At 36.5% G+C, this 25,059-nt stretch overlaps 1 protein-coding gene across 14 annotated transcripts in view; it reads left to right on the top strand.

The window, feature by feature from the left end:
• LOC121407503 overlaps nucleotides 1-25,059 on the top strand; it is a 55,025-nt gene that overhangs the window by 27,051 nt on the left and 2,915 nt on the right. For 12 of the 14 annotated variants that reach the window (XM_041598618.1, XM_041598621.1, XM_041598617.1 and 9 more), the window contains exon 6: nucleotides 13,039-23,803. In XM_041598618.1, coding sequence (XP_041454552.1) covers nucleotides 13,202-23,803 — 10,602 coding nt within the window. In that variant the 5' untranslated portion in view covers nucleotides 13,039-13,201. Of the gene's footprint in view, nucleotides 1-6,481; nucleotides 7,542-13,038; nucleotides 24,081-25,059 lie in introns of those variants that run through there. The other 2 variants (XM_041598626.1, XM_041598627.1) reach the window with 2 other exon arrangements.

A 25,059-nucleotide genomic window follows, 5' to 3' on the forward strand; every position in this document is an offset into this window, starting at 1 on the left:
CGGAAGCATGTGGGCCCTGTACAAGGCTATGGGAATGACATAATTCAGCATTCAAGAGGTTAAAATAAAAGAAACTGGAAGCAAGAATGATGGTCACGATATCTGGACTATTAAAAAAAGTCTAAGGATGATTTGAAGAAAGGGAGAAAAAAAATACTCATAAAAGCATCCTTCATGGAAATGGACAAGATGTACATACTCATGCTGCCATGGCAACCAAGGTGTGTTCCAAGTTTCCATAGCAACCAATATGAGGTTCTCAGGAGCACTAGCACTGGAAGGACACTCAGCAGGACACTTGCTAATCTTGGGATAGGACAAATTTGATTTTGTTCTTCAGACAAGCATTTCATAAAATGAAATATATATGTAATGTCTGTTTGGAGCTGTTAATGAGTCAAATCAGTTAAAATGTAGTTAACACAATTCTGGTTCTGAATGAACAATATGCAAGATTCGATATACTTCTTTATTTTTCAAGAAATTGGAAATTGATCACATTTAAAAAATCAATTTGATTGATTGAAATACAACCTTTGCATTTATTTCATTAGATTGGTTTTCCTTTTATAAAGTATGATCTCGTTAATTGCTATTCATTTAATTTGGTGGATTTATTTATAATTTATTGATGTACATGTCACCTTATTAATCTGCAATATTTCAAATAGGATATTGTTGCTGCTTCATATAGTTAATACTGTTTTGTCTGTGTCTCTCAATAGAACAAATAATACACAGGAGTGAGAGGACAATGCTTTGTTAAGAATTCTGGGAAGGGTCTGGATCCTTACGTATAGTTTTTTTTTAGATCTTCATAAGAATATTAGAGAATAAGTCAGAGATGCTTCATTCAGTTGATAATGCGATCAATATTGAAGTCTGTGTTCTTGTGAATTAATGTGAATAAAATAGTTTACTCCAAAGTAATTTATGATGTATTGTATTTCTAACATACCATTCTTTATATGTTTTGTCTTTACTTTGTAAAATATATGTCAAATAAAGTCATTTTTTTTTTCATTTTCCCTGTCTCAAGCTGTCATCTGTTAACAAAGAGTGCTTCAGAAAACATCCTCTCTAACTTCCCCATGAAACTGGAAAATATAGACGGGGGGGGGGGGGTCTGTTTATGATAAATGCCTTTGGTAACTTTCCATTCAATCATTTATTGGCGAAAACAATTTTCGTTCTGCTCACTCCCATAATTTTCAAGGGCAGTTTGGGGCATTATTTTCCTCTCTTTTTAGAAGAGGGGGGGTGCTCCTGTTCCCTGTCTAACAAATGCCAATATGGCATTTATTTCATAATGCAAATATTAAGAACTAGAATGCTGGAATTCTGCATTTTGCATGATATTTTATTCAAATTTTCATATGGTACAGGTCGAGCAGGGGGCAGAAAAACAAACATGTATACGATATTACCAGCAAATATAATATATATGAGCCATATGGACAGTCCTTGCAGTAATGAGATTTGATATTTTGATTTCCAAATACCTGTTAAAATTATTTGGAAAAAAAAATGTGAAAGGAAGTAAAAGTTTTGAAAATTCAATGTTTCTGAGATATTTACTTCTTCATTCTTTTAGGTTAAAGTATCCAAGAATCCACATTACAATGATAGTATCATGCATGGACATATTGAAAATGAATTCATGCATTTTCAGATTTAAGAAGTTATTTATATTCCATACTTGTGAAGAATTTCAAGTAAGTTACTTATACTAATATAAGCCATAGTAATAATTATTTTTTTCTGAGAGGTATGTAATGAATGAGGCTGCCCTATGAAGGAGTGGGTTAGATTGAACAAAAACAGGGGTTATTGAAAAGACATTGCCTTCTTGGAATTTTACTATACCATTGGATATTTCTCTTAGGAGGTACCTACCTATCAAAGTCATGCATGACTATTAATGACTATGCATTACTCTGTATATGACTGGTGACCCTATCCTGTGGTAAATGCCATAACCCTAATTTTCATTAGTATAGCTTTAGCTCCAAAGATAAGTGTCACCAGTCGTAAAGTCGCTTGTTATTCACGAAAAGCTTAATGAAGCACCCACCGGATCCATAAAAAGAGTAATAGTAGTTCTGTGATGCTTCGGCATGTGGTATACCTGTAGGGAGACCTTATTACACATTTTTTTTTAAGGATATGCACTTGCATAGAATGTTTGTAGTCCATACATTTGTGGTATTGAAGAGAAATACCAGTAGTTGCAGTAAACACTGATTTCATGAGGAAGTCTGTAAAACCAGGCTTAATTGTCAGTATATCATCGAGGATCTAGATCTGGTACAGTTACATAAACTGAAATTTTTGAAATCTTGAAATCTACGCTGAAAAATGTTCATACTGAAGATCACCAACACAGATGAGCGCACGTGGGACAGTGTATTATTATTGCCGGCTCTGAATGTCTGCCCGACGCCCTGACCCAAATCCTGTGCTTATTTGCTAATTTCTCAGCAATTACACAATTTCTTCCAGAATCCTTTGGCACATCCGTTTTATTTATACAAACAGACACTTTGGTGGTCATTTCATTGGATTCTGTATAAACTCATTTTAATATCGTTACCAAAACTAGCATTTACCTTTAACTGTTCTTGAAAGTCTACAACCTTCTCTGATTTTACATGGGGATTAGCCATAATGTATTCCAATTATTTGTAGTTAAAATATTGGTAAATAAGAGGATCAAATCTGCACAGTGTATTTTAAGAATAAAATTAAATAAGGACACTCAAGTTAACTGGACCCCGGGGACAGCACTTGGTGGCTCAGTGGTTGAGCGCATAGCTACCTCATGAACAGAGGTTGTGGGTTCAGTCCCAAGCAAAATCATACCAAAGATTTAAATAACTTGACCTGCTTTCATGACTGGTGCTCAGCATATTAAAGCGGAGAAGGGTGTTAACAACACGTTATGCTGGGGCTGGGAAAACCGTTCACTAGAGCTGACGTGGCTCCCGCAGACTGAATATTCTACTGTGAACGGTAAAGTGAATATTTCATGAAAAGAAGGGGGAAACCATTGAACTTTTGAAAATCTGTTTCTTTCCTTTACGCTCCACTGAACTCATTTTTACTGATTTGAAAATGTGTTCCTGGTTCCTATGGGTGGAGAATATATCATAGGATTTATAGGCATATGGGTTATGCAGGACAACTGCCCAATTAAATATTAATTCTCTCATACTTTGAACTTTAGTCAAGCTAATGGATGTAACTTATGGTTAATGTTTATATTTTTTATCTACTTGAGTGCGTTGTAAAACGGTTGCGTTTATGATAGGAAATCGTGATAATTGGAGGAAATCTTACTTTGGTGCCTTGTGCAAAATCATGCATTGTTATGATGTTGCGTATATCAATGCAACAAAAATATGGACTTTGCTACCTGCTGATTGTACTTATCATAAAAGATATTATAAAGTAATCAAGATATAGAACCACTATACTTGCATTATGCTGACTGATCATTAAGTGGAAGTAGGGTGCATGTTTCAACTTGCATTCATTATGCAGGAGAGTTCTGACAGAAGTGAAGATATCACCAATTTAGTATTTAAAAAAAACTTGGAAAGTGAGTATATGCATCCCCTCTGGTAGCCAGGGCCTATGTATGACCGTAAAAAGATAGGTCGTTGGAAGGAAATCGGTACTCTGGATAGAGCGGTCGCGGACATCCGGTAAAAAAACAACTGTTTGCATATTGCTTTTCTCATCTGTGTAGTGACCTTGTGCCCTATTGTGTATATGATCTGTTGTTTCAGTTTCCCGTTATTACCATCTGTTATATAAAGCATGAATAATACCAGGATGTCCTTCACACAATTAGTAGTTTATGAGCAGTTTTGGTGGAGTTTGGTTTATCTAACTGAGGGTGTGTGTGGAAGTGAGTACATGTGTAGGTGCGTGTGTGTGTTTTTTGTATGTGGAAGGGAATTATTGAATAATCGGCAGTGTTATGCGAGTCAGACTTTCCTCCCCCCCCCAAAAAAAAAAAATGAATAAATAAATAAATGCAGTTTTTGAAAAAATTCTGAGGGAGGAAATAATCCTAAAACTCAGTTTGAATTAGAGTTTATGTGTAAGTCAAATAGTGGGTTTAATCAATTTGCAGTTGTTTTATTTGTGAATTCATTCAAATCAATGACAAAGACTTTTTTATAAGTGATCTACTATGGCTTAGATGTATATCCTTTGTAGATCAGAGCCATTAGCTTTAAAGGTAAATGCTAGTTTTGGTAACGATATCAAAATGAGTTCGTACAGAATCCAATGAAATGACCACCAAAGTGTCTGTTTGTATAAATAAAACGCATGTGCCAAAGAATTCTGGAAGAAATTGTGTAATTGCTGAGAAATCAGCAAATAAGCACAGGAATCGGGTAGGGCGTCGGGCCCGACGCCCTAAGCAATAATTATACATTGTCCCACGTGCGCTTATCTGTGTTGGGGATCTTCGGTGTGAACATTTTTCAGCGTAGATTTCAAGATTTCACAAAGTTCAGTTAATGTAACTGTACCAGATCTAGATCCTCGATGATATACTGACAATTAAGCCTTGTTTTACAGACTTTCTCATGAAATCAGGGTTTACTGCAACTACTGGAATTTCTCTTTAAAATACTATTTAGTGGGGTCCAAAGTAAGGGATATAAAATTGTCGTTTTCCTAATCCTGTATGAGGAACTTTTGTTACAACAAGGTTTTTTTACCTGACTGCTAAGAAAGCACAAATGCCTGTGACAGTGTGAGCAAGCAACCAGGGGACCAGTGGCTTAAGGTCCTCTCAGAGGGACCTGGTAATGAGGATAAATGCCTTACCAAAGGGCACTAGCACACCACTTGGGAATCGAACCCGGTCACCAAAATCCGAAACACCCCTCTACCGACTGAGCTATCACGCCTCCCAAACATTTTTGTTTTGAATAAAGCTATATTTTCTCTTCATTGAATAATTCAGAGAAACAATAGTTTTCTTTTTATAGATTTTATAACTTCATGAAGAAAGTTCCTTATTTATCCGCTTCCCCTTTCCAACTTCATGATAAAAAAATGGTTTTGTTGGAGAGAAAGGCAAAAGATATTTTTCAAAGTAATGCTTTGCAATTTTCACAGTGCCCATTGTATTTAAAGAGGCTTCAGTTTTCCATTGACCAGGTGAATGGTCTGAGTTCACAGAATTGTATTGAATATTGACTATGTTACCATCTTATTAAGATAGTGCACATGTATTTCCTTGTTATATTATTACTGGTGATATATAACTCTATTCAGTATTTCACTGGCTTTTTTTTTGTTATATACAATACCAAGGACATAGAACATATTTGTTGATTTGCTATATTTGCCAGAATTCATTTGTTCAATAGATTTTTTCTTCAGGAAATGATCATTGTTTTAATATATAACTACATCACAATCCTCGCTTGTTTTACCCTGTATCACGTAGCATTGAAACTGAAAAATAAAGCAATATAGCAAAATGAATGAGAAATAATTTCTGGAATAAACTATAGTAGATAGATTTATTTTCATTTATGAGTGGTGATGGTGATGGTGATAAACATGAATTGTACAATTCTTGCAATATTCTTTTTCACAACTAATTATATAAAATTCACCAGGAGGTCTCTTTCCCATATAAATCCATTTTTATTCGTAATATCGATAAATTATTGTCTCTTTCACAGCCACACTCAAAAGGTGTTTACATGGTGTCAAGTATAATAATGTTACACATATTATAGTCAGGTTAAGTTCCATAATTTGAATTCATAGTTTTATTTTGGTACTGGTTCATGGTAAACAAATTAAGTATGAGCTCTTTCCCAACCAAATTATTTGTTAGGTTTATGCTTTGTAATAAAGAGAGAAATTCATCATGCAGAACTAGAAAAGAAATAATTTTATTGCCAAGCTTCCAGCCAGATGAATTCACTTGCTTTTGTATATATTATTAAAGAGTTAATTTGGCAAAGTGCTGCGAGTGATGTTATGCTTCATATACGATGATGAATTGCTTTTCATATATGATCACGTCTGTACTTTTTTTTGCAAAGAAAGGTTAGTAAATATCAATTCAGGTACATTTTTTAATTGAATAGGTTTAGATGCATGCTATTAGCTTTATCTTTTGGAATTATCATTTGTTTGAGGGAAAGCTTTTAACATGAAAGTTATCAATGTTGCATTTTAAATTGATCTATTGCAATAGATGATGGTATGCATAAATGATGGTACACATGCATGTGAGTTGAACTTATATTCACAAGCTCTTTTGCTTCATCATCTTAAAGGGAGCATTATTCAGATCTGCCAATTAGTAGGGTTTTATCAAATTTAGTGGGATTTTTAAGGAGAAAGTGACACTAAATGGGCCTTTCCCCCTAGAAATAGGAATTTTGAAACTTTAAGAATCATGATTTTTAGAATTTTATTTAATTTTTTAAAGAAACTAGGATAAAAAATAGAGAACAAAACACAGTGCAATAAACAGGAATCACATGTTGCTCCTTTGTGAGTTAGTTTTGGAGAAGGGAAAATTAGGAAAGGGAATTGATTGTAGATGTGAAAAAAATTGTTCTATAATCATCAGAGACAGATGTCTCTCTCTCAGCACAACTTTTTTTCCCATGGGATATATTTATTTCCTGACTGATATCTTAGATATGCCAATAAAATCATATTTTTCTCTTTGCTTTGGTTACCAAACCAAATCATATTGGAAAGGAATAAGTTCTTTGATGTGTTGTATTGAAAATCTCTTTCATTTTGTCAGCTTGTCTATGTATTGCCTCATCTACTCTCCGAATTTCTCATTGTGTTTTGCTTGTATGGGCTCCGCTTCTTTTGACAGAAAAGTATTATATATGTTCCACCCCCACTGTACTTTGTGAATTGCGTTGGAGCGGGTGAACAGGTCATAGTAACACAATGACATTGTTGAAAAAAATTGTATGGTTTATAGAACAGCTCATGCAACCAGGCATATCCTTTATTCTTTAGAAAAGTCACGGAGAAGAAAAAAACATGAGACCAAACGAATTGGTTTGCTTTCGCACAGACGAAATATTCAATACAGACAGTGTGATATTTGATAGGGTGATTACTCATACATGCCACATACCCCTCCCCCGTCACCCATCCAGGTACATAGCACAAAAGCCTCTTATGACAATGATGCGGTAACCATGGTTACTGAAATGAGGAGGTTCACGCTCCTCGTGAAGTGTCAGGAGCAACGTGTCCAGATATGATTAGCGATCAGACCCTCATGCCTTTTTACCGTAATAGTTACTGGAACGTTGGTTAAATTTTGCAATTATTCTCGGTTGCGTGTGTCATTTCACCCCCTGCGTGGGATGGGAGTAGTATCACTACGTCAATGAGCTTTTATACACAGTAGGGGTGTAGTGGGCATGGATAAACCTTTTGGCTAAACGCATCATGATGCATCATCCAAGCTGTGGACATGCTGATGTTTTCTCAAATTTTTATATTTTTCAGTTACCTGAGTGAGTACAATCATACTTTTTCCCATCTCTTGTTGGTTTGTAAGTGTTGTTTATTGTGACTTTGTTTATTCCTCTGTGTTCTCAAACCAGTTTTCCTGTCATGTTTTGATTAGATAACCTATATATTGTTTTCTTGGACCATCACCTGTCGATATTGAATATCATAACTTTTCTATCAGGACAATATATGTTTATTTCTCAAGTACCGGTAATTGATTTTATTGAAACTTATGGTAATCACATTTCAAGGCCTGTTTAATATTGATCACTTGACCTCTTTATATGAAGCCCGCAACTTTACATTTTCTCTTATAATTGTATAATATTTGCTTACCTGGTAACTCATTTTTATACACAATGACAACCAGGAGGAACTTTATTTTGTATCTGAAATTTTCTGGTTTTTTTTTCTACTTCTGTTTATGAAAAAGTACACCTTTAGTGAACCAACACAATGCACTGGAACTCTTTTGTTATGTTGTGCCATTTCAGACATTTTGGGGGCAGTAAGGGCAGGTATTCATTCTAGATACTTCAATTTTTCAAATTCTTTGTCTTTTTCAGTGAGCATGACCAGAAAATAGGTGTCAACCATTTTCAGGATTTTTTTAAATCAAAGAGTCGCTCCACCTTTAATTCTTTATAAAGTGACTTTTCAAGGGACAGATGCTAACATTTCTCTTGCTCTCTTTATGATTTCTTGATGTGTGTGTGGTATTCAGATTAGGAAGTAGTTATCTTTCCGTGAATTTCGATTCAGAGGCCTGTATTCTGAAGTCGGGTTTATCTTAAACCTCGGCTTGAGACTGGTCTAACTCCAGTCAAAATCTCACTTTAGACCGCGGGTTTAAGTTGGACTACACCTAAACCCGGGGTTTAACTAAAACAAAGTTTCAGAAACACAAATTGCACATAACTGGAGTAAGACTGGATCCGCGGTCTAAGTGTGGATTGGTTAGACTCTAATTTGATTTAAACCGAGGTTTAAGTTAAACTCGACTTGAGAATACGGGCTATAATCTCTATCTCACCCAAGCATCTACCAAATGAGACAAGGTATACTGTATGGAGATTTCTCTGGATTTTTTTATCATGAGAAGAACATAGCTAGATTGAAATTTGAATGGCCTATTTACTTGCTGCGCTTGCAAATCATATGATTGAAGGCTAATTTTTCACTACAAATATATTTCTCACTATTTTTTTATGAATTCCTCCTCTACCTGCTAGAGAGTAATCCCAGCAATGGTCAAAGTTTTTGTCTTTTGAGTTCCAGCCTGAGAGGTCAATTACTCCTCAATTTTTTCACATAGAGCATATTGTATAATATCTGTTATACTGACAAAAATCTATATGCCCCTTCCATAGCATGTTATAATCAATACTGATTTGTGCAAACGGTGAAAGAAAACTGGTCACTATGTGTGAATAAATTGATTTTGTCGGCATTTGATTTGTTTACTTGTAAAATGTCAGTATATCTGCATACATATTCTTATTCAATTACAGTATACACAGTATAAACACTGTTCAATTTTTTTTCATACGATGCCGTTTACTAGTTGAACTTTAATGCAGTTTTATTTATAGTTTAAAATGTGTTTTAATTGTTAAACAAAGTTTAATTTGTAATACTTAATTTTTAGTAAATCCATCATGGTTGTTTAAACTGTTAAACAACAACTGTAAAGTTCATCTGGTGAACAGTGTTGTATCAATTTTATACAGCGTTTTACAGTATAGTTTTTGTATGTACTTTTATTTATGTACAGTATATGATGATGAATTTACTGTTACATTTCATTGTATTTGATAACTTTATATGTGTTGTCAACTACCTTGACAACAGTGAAAATACTGCTTCTTGATTGGCTCGTCCAATGAAAGCAACTTTTTATGAAATGAAGCCCAGTTCTGTATAACCCACCACTTCATCCTACACGTCCAAAATTAAACAAATCATGTTCCTTTCTTTTCATGAAAAATTCAGGAATTAAATGTCTTTGAACCACTGCTGCTACTTTTTTATATACTACATTGTTAAAAAAACAGGACATTATTGTTAAAAAATGCGAGTGAGTGAAACATAATTGTTTAACTAAGGTGACAGACACCAGGAAAGCAAAACTTTTCAGGGATACTTTTCAGCGGCGGTGTTGTCAACATTGAAATCTTAACCAAGGTTAAGTCTTTGAAATTTCATCATAACTATAAGAAAGTATATGGAGTGGACCCCGTTCATTAAACTTGGACATTATGGTAATGAAATATCACTGATCATCTTGCATGAGTTTCAAGTCACATGACCGAGTTCAATGGTCAATTATGGCAAACGAACATGACCATATTGGGGATATTTTCTTAAATGTCAAAAGTTTATGGATATAGGTCATAAAACTTGGACATAACGATAATCAAGTTTTACTGATCATCTCACACAAGTTTCAGGTCTCATGATTAAGGTCAAATGTCTTGTAAGGTCATTGAACTTATCAACTTTGACATCTTAACCAAAATTAAGTTTTTGTAATGTTATCATAAATTTGAAATAAAATGGATCTATTGCATGAATCATTGAAGTAGGGGTAATCAAGAATCGCTGATAATTTTGAACGAGTTTCAGGTCACATTTCAGGTCACATGATTGAGATCAAAGGTAATTTAGGGTCAATTTTATTTTTAAATAATGAGTTCTTAGTTGTGGTTTAAAGTCAGGACTACTGCTATATTGAATCATGTGATGCAGGTGTGACTGCCAGAGGTGTTCTACTTGTTCATCATATAGGTTATAATAGATGTTATTGTATAAAAAATATATTTATGATATTAAACTAGCCATATTTATAATTCTGGATCATGATAACTCATAATTGAGATCTGTTCTGACTCCACCCCCACACAAACACACACACACACATAGAATTCTGTGAATCGTTTGTTCCCTGTTGAATGAAATGAGATATTAAAATTATAGATTGATTAGTATTTTTGTCAGAACTTCAAAGAGATAGCTTATTCAATAGGTGCCAAAGAGCTTAACACCACTCTTCCTTTTTATCAGCAGTAATGGGAGAGGCAGTTAATTGCTTTTCACTGCTTCATTAGGCTAAAGATTCAGACTTTTTACAATTTCATTTCATATTTTGCAGATACAGGATATTGTCACAAATTTTAATGGCATGTGAGGGTCTGTCCTTGCCATGGATTTGAAAAAGAATAGATTTAATTGCTAATTATCTTGATTTGGACACACATTGATTCATTCTTGTATATTTTGGGTGGAAAAGTAAAGTTTGATGTTAAATGATAAGTGCATGTATGCGTGTGTAAAATAAAATAAGTGAAATGTATTATGGCATATTTTCCATTAGAAATTGTGGGAGAAATTGACATTTGCGACCAACCCATATCCCTGCTTGAGAACCCATGAATTATTTCCTGGGGCCGGAAGCACAGATATCGGCAATTGAACAAAGCTTGATTATATGCTTCATTGCATATAATGATCATTGTAGTCAAATAGAATTATCCCTGTGATCCAGTTTTATATATTTTGTGTTTATGTAACACTTGTTTTTTTATAAGACAAGGGGAAGGCAGGTACTTAAATAAAAAAAATGGAGTACAGGAAAAGAAAATATGATACATCATGAATTTCAAATACATGTGAAATTCACAGAGAAAAATTTGTTCAGAAGTAACTCAAATATCAAAGATTTAAACAATGAGTTGTGTGTGTTGGTATCATTTGAAAATCATTTAAGTTTAGAACCAAGGAGTTCTACTTATGCCACATTAAATTTGGTATAAAGTACTAGATACAGGTGTGTTGACTAGTGCTGTCAGCATTAGTGTCAATATTGTGTAGAAATTGACAGTTGATATGTGTTCATCACAAAAAAGTAACAAGAAAACATTTGGAATATATAACAATCTCTTGCATTATGGATCTTTTGATAGAAATTTTACAATATTAGGCTATTTAAGCTTTTCACACCAAGTTGTCCTTTGCTACTGATTTTTCCGAAGCATTTTTAATTGAAAACTTATTGCAATCTACCATCCTACCCAATCTTTTTTCAGTGAGAGTATGTTATGATTTACTCCGAATATTGAGCAGAATATATTTCAAGGACTCCTGAAAAAAAAAATCTTTATACTTTGCCCTGTAGATGTATATTAGTTGTATTCACTCACTTAAATTTACATTAGGTATTGTTTAACTTTGTGAGCAGCTGATTTAAAAAATTCTCAAACCAAGATGAAACATGTGTACAAGTGCATGTATTAGAAATAATAAACCCTGAAAACAACCATTATTGAGAATGAAAAGCTAAAACTACAAGGCAAACCCCGATTTTGTACCTAAATAGTACACATAAGTGTATGGGATGAAATTAAGATTGTGTTTCCGATCACTTTATATTTCAATTTTTGAAGCACTAAATAATTATTTTCGAACGCAATTTTTTCTGGGCTTCATTTTTGTAACATATCACAGACACAAGTGACAAGTGGGACCTTCTAGCTCAGATTTTTTAAAAGTCAAACCAATGTTAACCAATCACTTTAATTACTTATTTACTTCATGCTAGAAGAGTAAAGTAGAAGAGAGATAGCATTTTTGTTTGCATGATGAACAGTTCCTTTCTTCAAAACCAAAAGAATGTGGCTATTGTGGTTCGGTGATGCTCAGTTATTTGATTTTGCTTGAAGCACTGAAATGGAAATTTGGGAATGACTGTTGTTTGTGGTATTAGAATAGAAACTGTGAGAACTATGTTATATACTACGTAACTAACGCTGTTCAAACTGGGGGTTTATCTGCTGATTTTTACTTTCTGTACTTATCTTTGTGGAAAAACTTTATGTAAGTACATTAAATGCTTCAGTGAGACAATATAGTAATGTAATTCTTACAGTGCTGTAATGCTGTACTTTGTGCATGTTATTTGTGGGGAATATGCAGTGAATGATGTATCTACACAAGATAATTTTTAAACTGATATTGCAATAGTTTTCTTTCAGAAAAAAATAGAATAAAAGTTGAATTTAGTAAGTCTAATAATTTTACTATACTTAGAACCCTTAATGTTAAGAATTTGTGTTTTCGAGATGGTAAATGATATTGCCTTATATTGCAGTAGTATACTAATTGAAGAAGAGTAAGCAATAGCACATTACATGTAATAACCTGCCACAAATAAGTGTTTGTAAATATCTGTCTGTTTTAGGCTCTGTCTGTACCTAACAATATCACCCATTCATAGTTATTCGAATCATAGAACTAATAACGATGCCATTTTTCTTGATTTTGATTGTAATATTTTGTAAAGCTGTATTCTTTCAATTCTGTGAGAACATTGAAATGCACAGATCTGTTCCACCTTATGTGAAATTGTTTGGAAATAATGGATGTAGGGCTAAATGATTTTGATAAAGAAATATAAAATGTTTACCTGTAATTTCCCTTCTTTTTGTTCTTTCCTATGTGCAGGAATGCTGCCTAAAATAAACGAGAAAACACTGTGAATCTTTCAAGAGCCATTGTTCTTCATGAATTCTACTCAAGAAGTTTCAAGAAATATCTGAGAAATAATGATTTATTAGAGAAAGTACTATACACACTTTCACCATAAAGAAAATGTGATAAAAATAAAATGGTGGAGAAGAATGACCAAATGAGAATAAGTGATGATGACATAATATCAAAATTTAGTGATAACTTCAGCTTAAAGCTTCTATCTCCACTCATTCGTCTCAAAAAAGAGCTGCGCCTCTCCCTTCCCGATCTTGTTTCAAGACATAAGCTTCAAGATAACTTAGGAGCAGGTGGAAATAATGGAGTAGACATCATAAAAAACAATGGGGTTGAAACCAGACGTACGACAAATGGTGGCTCAGATTTGGACCGATCTATTCTTCAGGATGGGAAACTGGAAAGCACTTACAATGAAAGTGAACTGTTGCAGTCAAACTTGGAATCAACAGAAGCAGTAAATGTAAATGCCACACTTATAACTTCAGAGAAGATCCCAGACAAACAGGCTGTTCAAATCAAGAGAAAACGTGGTAGGCCACCAAAGAAGGTTAGATCAGTAGGTGCTAATGCCAAGAAAGCTGTAAGCCCTACCAAAGCCCCACACTGCCAGTCAACTGTCTTACCAACAAAAGAGGGGGATAGACAAAGGAAAGATGGATTAAATGGTCATGGCAAAGCACTTAGTGAAATTTCTATCGCAGCTCCTGTAAGTCGCTTACATGCTGCAGCCAGCCAAACAAGTCAGTCATTTCCAAAGTCAAAGTTTGGATCCCGAGCTGGGAAACATCAGATCATTCGTAAATACCCCTTGAGAAAATTGCTTCATTCTAGGTCACGGTTGTCCAGATTTCCTAGATATGGCAACAGTATTGGACAGATCACAAGAAAATCATCTGATACAATTAGTATTGATGAAATCACTGTGAAAACTAATGCAAATTCCAAATTCGTTGCTGGGAAATTGTTAAAAACAAAAGAAATTCCTCCAGAAATCCTTGAAACCATTAATGATATTTCAAAATGTGTTACAAGTGACTCTTGCAGTAACCCTGGAGTCATTTCAATGGAGAGCAGTCAAAAGGCTCCTGACAGAGAATCTAGTGAAGATGTACCAAGTACCGTTTCTTCAGCATACTGTGCTAAAGAAAAAAGTAAACCCAAAAAACTCTTGAAGAGCAAGTCAAAGGTGCAAAACACTTGTCTCCCTAAAAATCTTCCTTCATCCCCATTATGTGTGGATCGTTCTGCAGAAAAAAAGTTATCAAACTCATCTTTAAGATGTCAGAATTGGTGTAATGATTCTGTAGGTGTGTATGATTTCACTGATTCCTCAAATGACAGTGCATGTGAGCCAGCTCCTCCTCCTCCCCCAGTGATGCTACAACGGAAAAGAGGCAGACCACCGAAGCAGAAGAATTGCCATGCACAACGTAAAGCTAAGTTCCAGCCAGTGACAGTCTCATCAAGTAGAACATTTTGTAGAAACCAGCTACAAACTAAAGCATCAAACAATTGTTCTATCGTTTCTCAAGATCATGTGCAGCCTGTTAAGAAAAGGGGCCGTGGGAGGCCACGCAAAAACACAAGGGCTATTTTGTCATCACAGAAAAATTGTCGAAAAGAATCCCAGACAGTATTTAATGCCAGGAAAGGAAACGGCCTACATCAGGAAAGTGAATGTTCGAGAATACTAGTGGAAACAGAATTGCCCATTCAACAGGAAAAGGTTGTTGAAGAAAGAAATCATGGAACGGAAGATGATTGTAGTCTGTTGCATGTTCCAAAAGTAACTGCAAGTAGACAAGATGACATGGATGTCTTGTTATTACATAATATACAACCAAATCCAGTAGAAAATGAAAGTGGCGATATTCCTAATGCTATGCAGACACCAGACTGGAAGGACAAATCATCGGAATACCAGATGATGAATGATGAAGTGTCATGTTTGACACCTCCGGGATCCAATGAATGTCTCTCAATATCAGGAGATGACAAACTTCAAATTCACAAAGAGTCTTTCAACCAGAAATCATGTCAGAGCCCAAGTAAGAGCACCATTTCATCTTCATATACTCAAGATTTCCTCTTCAAAGATGTTGCTTCATCACCTTTATCACATCCAAATATGCCAAATTTTGATCAAGATAAGACAATTATAGACAAGTCCTCAGAATTGCCAGAAAGGACCAACTCATGTTCTCCTTGTCTGCTTCCAGAAAATAGAAGAGATCTGTTGTGTAGCAATGAGTACAGTCAAAGTATGACTGAAGCCAGTCAAGAAAATGCTGAAGATTCATTTACTCAAGAATCTGATGGACTCTCACAAATCAGGATTACAAAAACTATTTCACTGTCCCAAGATAAGCTTCTTACAAACAATACAGGGTGTAATAGCATTGAGACTCTTGGTGATGATGTTAATTCAATAGTCAATGAAAATGATATTCCAGTCCCAGCTTGTGATGATTCTTCTATTTCGCAGAGGAGGGAGAGGGAAAACATTTTCCAGGCACTTAGAGGAGGCTTGAATTCTCCACCTTCTAATCTTGTCAGAGACAATGGAGAGACCGAGTCCAGTACACTTATTCAACAAGAAGACTGCAACCAAGAACAGATGAGTCTATCAGACTCTGATATACCTCATCTTGAAGCCTATGGAGGTTGTCATTATGGACATGCTTCCAATGTTAGTCCACACTCAGGGGCTTCTGACACTTTACCAATTCTGGAAAAAGAAGCATTTCATGATACTTGGCCCAGTAACAATAATGATGACGAAGATGAATTCGAATTCGAAAACCCATCAGGTGATATTTCAGAGTTTGAGAAGCCATCAGAAAGTGTCTCTGTTGAAGATTCTTCTAAGAACTGGCCTGATGTACCAGATTTTCCACAGTCTAATACTGGCATGACTAATGCTGCTGAAGAAATTTATCAGGATATTCAGAAAGGAGATATTGGTATTCAAGATGATGAGGATGAATTTGAGTTTGAGACTCCTGAAGAAGATATGACCATAGATCCATCTGAAAAGTCACCCATGGAACTATCCACATCGTGCCATGTCACAATTAGTGATTCATCTTCCCGCAATGAAGGTATCCATGATGGCCAGGAGCTGCTGAATGAAATAAAGGAAACAGAATATGATGAAGAGCAGAATGAAAATTCCTTTCCAAATCTTGGTCTTTCACCCAACCCATTGGGATGTTCAGGATCACTACAAGGAAATTCAACATCTGGTAATTCTACACCGATAAAAATATTGGAATTTCAAGATCGTACAGCAAGTTGGTCAACCACGATTGGAACTGCAAGTCAGGCAACTGCACTTGGAATTGTCCAGATTCCAGCTCCTGCTGACATTAGGAAAGAACAGTCTGGAAATGATACATCCATTCAAGAAGTCTGTAAAACACAAGAGTCTATGGAAGAATCTTTATCAGTCAGGAATCCAGGTAATATCACTAAAAATGACATTACTATCATCTCAGATCAAAAAAATGAATGCAGACTACCTGATATAGAAATGGTGCAAGAAGACAAAGAAATAGACCAGAAAACAAACAACATTCCAGATAGCCTAAATACGCAAGATCTGGGTCAGGATAAATTGCACTCAGCATTAATCACGCTGTCCCCAGAGATGGAAAACGAAGATATCAATTCTGGTGAAATGATGGATATTCCAGATTCTAATGTTGACGAAAAGTTAGAAAGAGATGAACAATGCATCAAGACAAGTACTGCAGAATGGAATGTTGATCCAATTAAAGATGGAATAGAAGAACAATCTAGGGAGATGAAGGCTTCTGCAGAATATGATGTGGGCGAAAATGTTGAAGAACAAGATGAACCATCCCTCAAGCTGAACAATACCTCAGAATGTAATTTAGGCCTTCAAATCGAAGGAGAAGATAAGTCATCCAGTGAAATGAAAGATACGGCAGAATCCATTGGAGAAAGAGATGGAAAACTCAGTGAGCAGATGGAGAGTACTACAGAATGTATTGTGGATCCAATCATAGAAGAAATAACTTTTGGAGAATGTACTGCTGAAAAAAAGTTTGAAGAACCAGATGAACAATCTAGTAAGAAAAATAGTACTGAAGAGAGCAGTATGAACTCCAACATTGAAGGACTGGATGTACAAATGAGTGACATGAAGGCTCCTGTACAATGCTTTGTTGCTGGAAAGATGGTAGAATGCAATAAGGACTCCCCAATAGCATCTGCAGATGAAAAATACAGTGAAGTGAACAAACATGTAGAATGCATTGTTGAGAGTTCTGAGGAATCCAATAATCCACAGGAGATTGAAAAGGAACATCTCCAAAGTAATGTGCCTGGAGAAGAAATGGTACAAGTTCCGGAATCAGATCCTGCTGATACAAATAATTTCAATAGCTCATATCATGAACAACTTCCTGTATCTGAATCTAAAGGACTGCATAACAACTCTTCTGATGGAGATTTGAAATGCTGTAAAGGAAAGAAGAAACTGACTACTAAATTCACACCACCCTATGGGAATGATATAACAGGTCATGTAGATAGAGCCACTCAAGATGGAAATGACTGTGGGGGAAATCTTCCTTCTAGTGTGCATATTGAGGAATCTAAATCTGAGAAAGAGAAACAGGACAGTGATTTGCAGCAAGTGCAAGATATCAGGCTACATACACGTCCCAAAGCAGAAGGACAGCCATGTGATCATGTAGATAGTGACACTGAGATCATATCAGATATGATGGTGGAGATACTTTCAAATGTAAGCGTCCTGCAAGATCAAATTGTTGAACATGCAACCTCCCCAGTTAGTGAAGAATTGCAAGGGACATTAGAGTCTACAGAGGGTATAATTGAAGTTGTACCAACAAGCCATGAAAACCGTTCCAATGCAGTGGACTTACATGAACAAAAAAAGAAACCTCTAGAGTTTTCCTCACTTGGCCCTGATGTCAATGAAATATCTTCAGTCAGCAGTCCTAAACCAAACATTTCCTTGGACACTTCACAGAGTATTGAACTACAAGGAGCTACAGTGGCAGAGAACACCATGGAAAATGTCAATTCACTATCCGGAGACTTTCAAAATGAATCTGACTTGCACAACTCGCAGATGGTATCATTATCACAATGTAATCTATTCATTGATACCTTAAAGAAATCCAGTCTGTCCTCAGAACAAGATACACTGAGCCAGGAGAAGGTGCAAGGTCAGTCTGCAGATCATCAACTGTCCTTGCAGTTAAATTTGAAAGACCAGAAATCGACCACACTTGAACAAATTCAAAATGACTTTACAACAGAACACCTGGAAGAGGAATGTCCTGAAGAAACGGCTACAAAAGATCAAACTATATTAGCTGAAACACCATGTCATGATGAAGGTTCAAAAACTCCGACTGATACTGTCCAGCTTGGAAATAATCTTCTGAATGAACCATCTAAAATGTCTGAAGAGCTAGTTAATCTTATTGATGCTAGTAAAGAATCTTACCAAAATAACAATATGTTCTTGGGAGCATCTGCAGGTGATGAAACAATGGACATGTTGTCTATTGCCTGTGAAGAAACAGTAGGGGGATATGAAGAGGATGCTATGTCTACAACAAGTTCTGGAGGAGCAACTATAGCTTATCCACTCAGTGATGGAGATAATTGGGATGATCCTAGTGAAGGCATGGTTGGTAATGTTGTCGAGGTTGAAGAACATCAATCCTCACCTGTGCCAGACATGACAAATCCAACAACATCTCAACAAAGAACAGACATAAAACATACACTGACTGCATGCAAATGGACTGTAACATTCAGGAAGGTAAAGAAGAGGAAAAGATCTAAAGAAAGACACCATAAGAAAAGCAGAAGTAAAAAACACAAGAAACGTCATGAACCAAGCAAACCAAAACAAACAGACACTAAACAGAAGTGCCATCTCAAAACCGATCTTGGAGCTGATAGAGAGGACATATTTGTAAATGAGACTGCTGACACTACTATAAAGCTGGTAGAAAGAATGGAGGTAGATAAAGATGAAAACCCCAAATTGCTTCTCCAAAAACAAACCATTGATAGCGAATCCTGTGATACCAGGGAATCAAGAAACCACATGGGCATAGAAATTCTAGAAGATGAAAAAGATGGAATTGAACAATCAGAGGCACCAAAATCTCCGGAAATGCTACAAATGGCTAGCATTTCATCCCCCGCTTTCAATGGTCTACATTGTCCAGATACTCAAACCAATCAATCTATAGAAACCAATCTGGAATCTGTTCCTCTTGAAACTCATCCTCTATCTGGAAGAATTGACCCAATTTCAACTAATGAAGAAGTACAGGAAGTTTCTGATTCAGATAAGAGACCGAAAAGCGACGATTATAAACTTTGTGAGCCGGTTATAGGAGATGCTGAAGACATGGTCACAGTCACTTCAGTTGATGATCCAATACTGATTAATGACGTTCCCAGCATACCTCCAAGTGACCAAAAATTGTGTAATGTACCAGTAACAGCTGGAAGTCCTGCATCACGTGTAGACATTTCACTCCCATCTGTAAGTCTGCCAAACCCCCAAGATGTTACTCTTGTGGAAGAAATTCAGCCATCAAATCCACCATGGCAAGGCATGGAAAATGTCATAAGAGAGAGTACAAACTTGCATTCAGTACAAAAAACAGCTGGAAAAGGGAGCAGAGGTGCTAAGACAGTGCCACATATTACCCGGGATAAAGCAACATTCTTTGGTACACCTAGGAGAGACAAAAGTCATTTCAGACCAAACATTAATATTGGACATTCTATATCAGATAACAGATTTTATCTACCGCATGCAAAACAGTCACCACACTCTCTTCCACAATCTGCGCTGCAAATGATGCATGTGAGGCAATCGTATAGGAATCCATCTGGAGCCTGCAAAGAGCTTAAACAACACCTACTCAATAAACAGAGGCTTGCTGCGCCAGGTTCACAAAACCAGTTCCCCCAAAGTCACCTGCCCCTAACCAACAAAGAAATTGTTTCTAATCAGAATGTGTATTCAGCTATTCTTCCATCAGAAAGAGATTTGGCTTTAAATCAACAGAGGCAGTCACAGATCGAAGTAGGAAAGAAACACGAGGGCGCAGCAAACAGGCATAACTCTGCATTGCCTTTTCTCCAAGTACAAACTTACCAAGAACAATTTCAACACTTTCCTCCAAGAACTTTACCTGGTGAAATGAACCTCCATCATTCTAGAGCACTGAACAGCAGCAACATTTCCACTGGAGTAGGTCACAGAGATATTGATAGGCTACAGCCGCATGGTAATAGGGTTGCAACAGCTGGAACGTTTAGCCCTCCATGTGCAGATGATCTCCAAAGAAATCCAACGACCCTGCACATGGGGCAAATTCATGAGAAAGCAGAGAAAAGCAAAGTGGGATACTTGCCTGTTGACAATCAGTTAGGATATGCAGAGAATATTCCAGTTTTTACTGCTAAAGGGCCAGAGAAACAGCTTATTGCTGTCTATCCTGATGGTTATGTTCCCGTACCACAGACAGAAATTTCAACTCATTTGAATATCCAACAAAATCTTCAACATGCTAGAAAGCTCACCCCAACCCTCCAACATCCTCATTCCAATACTGGCATGAGTATTTCCAAGGCTAATATGGATCGAGATGAAATGCTCTTATTGTTGAGGCAACTTCATGGTGGAAATGGAGCAAAAAGCATGAGAAATTACCTGGTCAACCTAGACCAGTTTGGCACCCGGACTTCTGGCATTCCACCTCTGGAATCCCCACATATTCATGAGAATACCAGACTCAACCAGGTTCCTGCACTGATTCAGAAACCCTCACAAACATCCACAGCATTACATCAACTTCCAAACCACGCACAAGACAGTCACTTACAAAATCCATTGATGATGGAACATGTCAGCCAGATAAGGAATACAGTTGATGCCCAACATGAGTTGTTTCATCCACACTCGCCGCAAAGCAGTCAGAGTAGCTTTTTAGCAGGTGCTCCTAGCAGCTTCCACAACATGACATCAAGTATTCCTACTCCAAGAATGCACAGCCGAACTCCTACTCCTGTATCAACTACCACAAGTACAAGTGATATCTTTACAAACCAGTCTCAACTTCCATCAACACCTCTTTCAAGAACATCAACACCAAGGAGTCGATGTACTCCATCATCTACACCACACATAATAAGTGAATCACCTCTTCCAGGGCAAACAGAAATATTACACTCTTCCTCAAATAACTGTAGTGCTAAAGAAGATGTGCCTCTTGATCTTACCTGTAAAGGAAGAACAAGGTCAAATGTTGACAAAAACCCTACAGCTCCTCTTGATTTGTCTTGCAAGCCAATACTATGTGACACTGAATCACAAGAGCAAAATGCAGCACAGGTCCCTCACAATGTCCATGAAGAAAGCCGCAAGCAGGAAACTCTTCGAAGATCACATTCTGAAGAGCCGGGAAGTGATATTGTAGTTGTAGATGTACAAGGGGGTGTGGACGTGAATGGAGGTAAACCTCAAGATCCTGTAGTACTGAGTTGTGGTTCATCAGATTTGTCTTCTTCCATTAACTCTTGCATTCCAGATGAAAATAGAAGTGCAGAAGGCATATCTCCTCAAGATCAGAATATTCCAAGACAAGATGTCAATATTGATTTGCTTAGAATTAAACTTGGACTCCCTGTCAATGCTGACAATTCATCTATCCCTGTAAATTACCAAGAGAGAAGTGAAAAGGTGATAGATTTATCTATAGATAGAAATGTGTATATGGATAGAGCTGGAGGACCTCATGCTTTTAGAGATCTGCTGCACCATGGGCTGACTTCTGAAGGACCTGGCCTGAAAATTGCAAAAACTTATAATAAATTTGCCATTCCAGTTACAAGTACTCTTTCAAGTATTCCACTTATTGATCTCACATCGATTGCCAAGAAGATGCATGTACACGATGCCTCTGTAAAGTCAACATTAGAGGTTCATCACAGAAAAGAGTCAAGTTGCTGTGCCAGGACACCACCCATTGCTCAAGGCAAAATTTCCTATGTGCCATGTCAGCTCCAAAGGACAAGAAGTGATGATACCGAAGCAAGGCTTAGCTCTGGCAATTTGGAATATTCAAATAAAGTTAGTCCAGCTTTTGATTTGGAAAGCAACATCCCTCCTGATGATTCCTCTATTCCACCCCAAAGTATAACAAGTTCTTCAACTTCCAACATCTTATTCACTTCTGCAGACTCTAATTTACAAATACAAAATAGCCCACTACAGTCCAAATTTAATATCCCAATGAATGTTCAGTCATTGAGTCAGCTCCGAAGAACAAGAAGTGATGATACCGAAGTAAGGCTTGGCTCTGGCAATTTGGAATATTCAAGCAAAGTTAGTCCAGCTGTTGGTTTGGTGAGCAACATCCCTCCTGATGATTCCTCTATTCCACCCCAAAGTATAACAAGAAGTTCTTCAACTTCCAACATTGTAGTCACTTCTGCAGAATCTAATTTACAAGTGCAAAATAACCCTCTACAGTCCCAATTTAATGTCCCAATGAATGTTCAGTCATTGAGTCAGCTCCGAAGAACAAGAAGTGATGATACCGAAGTAAGGCTTAGCTCTGGCAATTTGGAATATTCAAGTAAAGTTAGTCCAGCTGTTGGTTTGGAAATCAACCTCCCTCCTGCTGATTCGTCTGTTCCACCCCAAAGTACAACAAGAAGTTCTTCAACTTCCAACATTGTAGTCACTTCTGCAGAATCTAATTTACAAGTGCAAAATAACCCACTACAGTCCCAATTTAATGTCCCAATGAATGTTCAGTCATTGAGTGAAATGAGTCAATGCCCAAAGAAGCGGTTCAAGCGGGCCCATGAAGCATCCTTCTTGCAGTCTGATGTAACGATTCCTTCAAAGATCCCTGCAGCAAAGACAGGCAGTGATGTGGCAAAGCCTGCACATCCATGTGGACCTCGTAAAAGGGGAAGACCAAGGGGAAGCAAAAAGACTTCCATGGTTAGTAAAGCAATTCCTGTAATGAAACAATGCACATTCTGTCAGTTTGCAACCACTTCTCGGCATGAAATGAAAAATCATGTAAACGAAAAACACTTTCATAAGTACAGTATCAAAGCTATTAAGTCGAACAATGTCGCTAGTATTCCTGATCAACTTGCAAGATTGAATGACGAAGTCAGTGCCTCACTACCTGGTGGAAAAGGACGGAGTACAAAAAGTTTCAAGATCAAGCCATCTCTTGAACATGTAAGACCTCGTAGGAACACTAATGTATCAAAGGAAATATCAAACATGCAAAGGACAGGAACAGACCATTGCCTTCACTGTGATCATTATTTTCCCGATACAATATCACTCGCGAGACATCAAAGAATTCATCACAATGAGAAGCAGAATTTTAGATGCCGATTGTGTGATTTTTGTAGCTCTGCACCAGGTCCTCTTGTGTATCACATCAACAAAACACATTCAAAGGAACTGAAAGGTGGTTGTTGTCCATTCAGAGACTGCAGTCGTCGGTTTTCAACGGTGAAAGAGGTGAAGGATCATCTGAATGACCATTGGATAGAGAAGCAGTTTGCGTGCAAGATATGTGGTGTACGCTACCAAGTCCTCAGCTCTCTCAAGGCTCACCTGGACCGCCACAGTCAGAATTTCCCCAACATATGTAAGGTATGCAATCTATCATTCAAAACACCGGGAACATTGCGTAGGCATCAGAAACTGAAAGGTCATCTGCCAAAACCTTAGAGTGTGATATATGTGTCTGCTGAATCAGTAGAATTATTTTAGGTTGAATGATGTGTGAGTTATTCGTTCTGAAGCACATGATTTCTTGGATTAAGGGTGACCTATTATTTTGTTAATCAATGTCATGTGGGTCACAATCAATTTAACTGTACAGTGCGTCCCAGAAAAAAATGAAACCGAGATTTAGCAATCATTTATCATTACTTAATCATAAATAAAATAGACAAATGTCCTACCAATTTAAAGCTTAGAATCTCCTCTTTCATCTGATATTACTTAGATTATTTCTCATTCACGCATGAGTGAGCGAAGACAATTTGAAGAAAGGATATCAAAAACTAATTTGGCGGGGGGTATCTGGGTTTCAAAAAGAAAACCACATTTTTGAAAAGTTCAATATCTCCTCTTTAATTTGATACCTAAATTACAGAAAATGGTTGAGAAATAAGAAAGTTCTAGTTATTTGAAATAAGGCTTGAATTTCAGTAATTTCATAAAATGAAGAGGTTTTACAGGCTGGCTTTCAAACTCACTCGACACTCCGTTTTGTTGACGATCAGCCATGCATTAAATCTATTGTTCACCATGCGAAAGCTTCTTTGGGAAAGCGGTGAAAACACATCTCATGAAATTATGGAAATACAAGCCTTATTTTAAATGACCAGAACTTTTTTATTTCTTGACCATTTTCTGTAATTGAGGTACCAAATTAAAGAGAAGATATTGAACTTTTCAAAAATGTGGTTTTCTTTTTGAATCCCAGATACCCCCCTCCAAATGAGTTTTTGGTATCCTTTCTTCAAATTCTTTTTGCTCACTCATGCGTGAATAAGAAATAACCTAAGTAATATCAGATGAAAGAGGAGATTCTAAGCTTTAAATTGGTAGGTCATTGTCTATTCTATTTATGATTAAGTTATGATAAATAATCGCTAAATCTCGGTTTAGTTTATTCTGGGACGCACTGTACACTGCTAGGATCAAGCAACCTTTTTCTCTCTTTTTCTTGACTAAGAAATTGTATTTACATTGAATCATGTAGAAACATTTCCAAGAAATCAGATTTTCATCATTCACTTAATATGTCTACTTGACTCGCTTAAAGTTTTATGAATTCCTGTTAAGCTCTTACAAAATTGTATTTATCACCTTATTGACATCATTTTTAAGGGACCCTT

The sequence above is a fragment of the Lytechinus variegatus genome, chromosome 2, assembly GCF_018143015.1.
Source record: "Lytechinus variegatus isolate NC3 chromosome 2, Lvar_3.0, whole genome shotgun sequence".
NCBI lineage: Eukaryota > Metazoa > Echinodermata > Echinoidea > Temnopleuroida > Toxopneustidae > Lytechinus > Lytechinus variegatus.